Source organism: Sardina pilchardus, chromosome 19, assembly GCF_963854185.1.
Source record: "Sardina pilchardus chromosome 19, fSarPil1.1, whole genome shotgun sequence".
In the NCBI taxonomy this organism is placed as follows: domain Eukaryota; kingdom Metazoa; phylum Chordata; class Actinopteri; order Clupeiformes; family Clupeidae; genus Sardina; species Sardina pilchardus.
Genome location: NC_085012.1, coordinates 5,563,922 through 5,566,421, shown reverse-complemented (window position 1 = coordinate 5,566,421; position 2,500 = coordinate 5,563,922). Strand labels below are relative to the sequence as shown.

Genomic DNA, 2,500 nt, shown 5'->3' with positions numbered 1-2,500 from the left:
ATGCACACACACACGCACATACACACACACACACACACACACACTCACACACACACACACACATACACACACACAGTCTCTCACTCGCTCTCTTGTGTAGAGGGCTGATCACTGAACACACTTAACCCAAACTATTCACACATACACACACACACACACACACACACATACACAGATACACACACACACACACACACACACGGATACACATGGGGCGGGCGGTGCAGGGTTGTCCTTACGCTTCAGAGGAGAAGGAGATGAGAGCAGAGGAGACTCTTCTCTCTCTTTAACATTCTCATCCTTCTCTCTCTCTCATCCCTCTCTCTCCATCTCTCCTCTCTATCTCTCTTTCTCTCTCTCCTTCTATCCCTCTCTCTCTCAGAGCCTCTGAATGCACACATTGGTTGAACTGTCAAATGAAAATCTTTGGCAACACTGTTTAAAAATCAACTTTTCTTTATAGCACACTGTCGATTTAGCAATTTGTTGTTTTTCTTGTTGATGTTTATTTGCTGGTGCTTATGTGACATGTGTTTACTTGTTTACATGTGTCTGTATGATGTTTACCATCAAGTGTGTGTTCGTGTGTGTATAATTGATCTCTGTGTTGTATGTTTTGGTTTGGCAGCCTGCCGCTCTGGTTTCTACAAGGCCTCAGCCATGGACGCGTACTGTGTGAAGTGTCCCCCGCACAGCTACTCCCACCAGGACAAGGCGTCCGAGTGTGTGTGTGAGAGGGGCTTCTACCGCGCCGAGACTGACCCCCGCTCCATGGCCTGCACACGTAAGTAGGCACCCGTGCCGTGCACATCAGCACAGGCATACTGGCTATTCAGACAAGTGCACACCGCATATTACAGCAGAAGACATTTTGTTTTCCTCAATTTAATTTAAAGAATATTAATGAAGAGTTATGGTTATGATTTAATATGACATACACATTGTGTTCCTGTGCTTATGATACTACTGTATATATGTACTGTATATGTATATGTACAGTATGTGCTGTGTATACACTAATCCAGCGAAACATGGAAGTAACACAGTGCCGCCATTACTGCGTGGCTGGCTGCTAAGAAATTAGCCCCTTGATTCCATAGGCGGCTGTTGCAGAGGTTAGCTGTCGTTAATACACGTCTTAATACCTTATGTTGTTAATAAATTACCTTCATCTGTAAGTTTTGACACAGTCTGACATCATTGATCCAATTTTCCCTTTCACCTGACATTTTCTTTCATGAGCGGGATCTCTCCCGCTCACATTCTCTGACAGGATGTTTTCATTGAAAAGCACAGGCAAGTGTCACTCGTCATACTCGCAGGCACGCAGTAACGATATTCAAGATGGCAGCGCCCATAAAGTTTGCGCTGGATTAGTGTATATGTGGTGTATTTAGGATTGCATAGTTGTGTGTTATTTTATTACTACTGTGAATCTCATGTGTTTTCTCAGGTCCCCCCTCGGCGGCGGGCACCCCGATCTCGACGGCCAATGAGACGGCGGTGACCCTGGAGTGGAGCGCTCCGCGGGACAGCGGTGGCCGTGGCGACGTGACGTACAGCGTGCACTGCCGCCGCTGCTCCAGCGAGCCGGGCGCCGAGCGATGCACGCCGTGCGGAGGCAGCGCCCGCTTCACCCCGCGCCAGTTCGGCCTGGCGCTGCCCCGCGTGCTGGTGACCGAGCTGCTGCCACGCACCACCTACAGCTTCAGCGTGGAGGCGCTCAACGGGGTGTCCCACCTCAGCCCCAGCCCACGCACCCTCACCACCGTTAACGTCACCACCAGCCAGACCGGTACGCACACACACACACACACACACACACACACACACACACACACACACACACACACACTCAACGGGGTGTCCCACCTCAGCCCCAGCCCACGCACCCTCGCCACCCTCAACGTCACCACCAGCCAGACCGGTACGCACACACACACACACACACACACACACACACACACACACACACACACACACACACACACACACACACACACTCAACGGGGTGTCCCACCTCAGCCCCAGCCCACGCACCCTCGCCACCGCCAACGTCACCACCAGCCAGACCGGTACGCACACACACACACACACACACACACACACACACACACACACACACACACACACACACACTCAACGGGGTGTCCCACCTCAGCCCCAGCCCACGCACCCTCGCCACCGTCAACGTCACCACCAGCCAGACCGGTACGCACACACACACACACACACACACACACACACACACACACACACACACACACACACACACACACACACACACACACACTCAACGGGGTGTCCCACCTCAGCCCCAGCCCACGCACCCTCGCCACCGTCAACGTCACCACCAGCCAGACCGGTACGCACACACACACACACACACACACACACACACACACACACACACACACACACACACACACAGAAACATTACTCACACCTCAGTCCCAGCCTCGCTTGCAGTCATCACTGATTGGTTATCGTCAGCACAGCA

The 2,500-nt window shown here is 52.1% G+C and overlaps 1 protein-coding gene across 1 annotated transcript in view; it reads left to right on the top strand.

The window, feature by feature from the left end:
- The window catches only part of ek1 (eph-like kinase 1), an 88,499-nt gene that overhangs the window by 38,218 nt on the left and 47,781 nt on the right, over positions 1-2,500 (top strand). The window contains exons 5-6 of the mRNA XM_062520888.1: positions 629-784; positions 1,454-1,795. Coding sequence (XP_062376872.1) covers positions 629-784; positions 1,454-1,795 — 498 coding nt within the window. The remainder of the gene's footprint in view (positions 1-628; positions 785-1,453; positions 1,796-2,500) is intronic.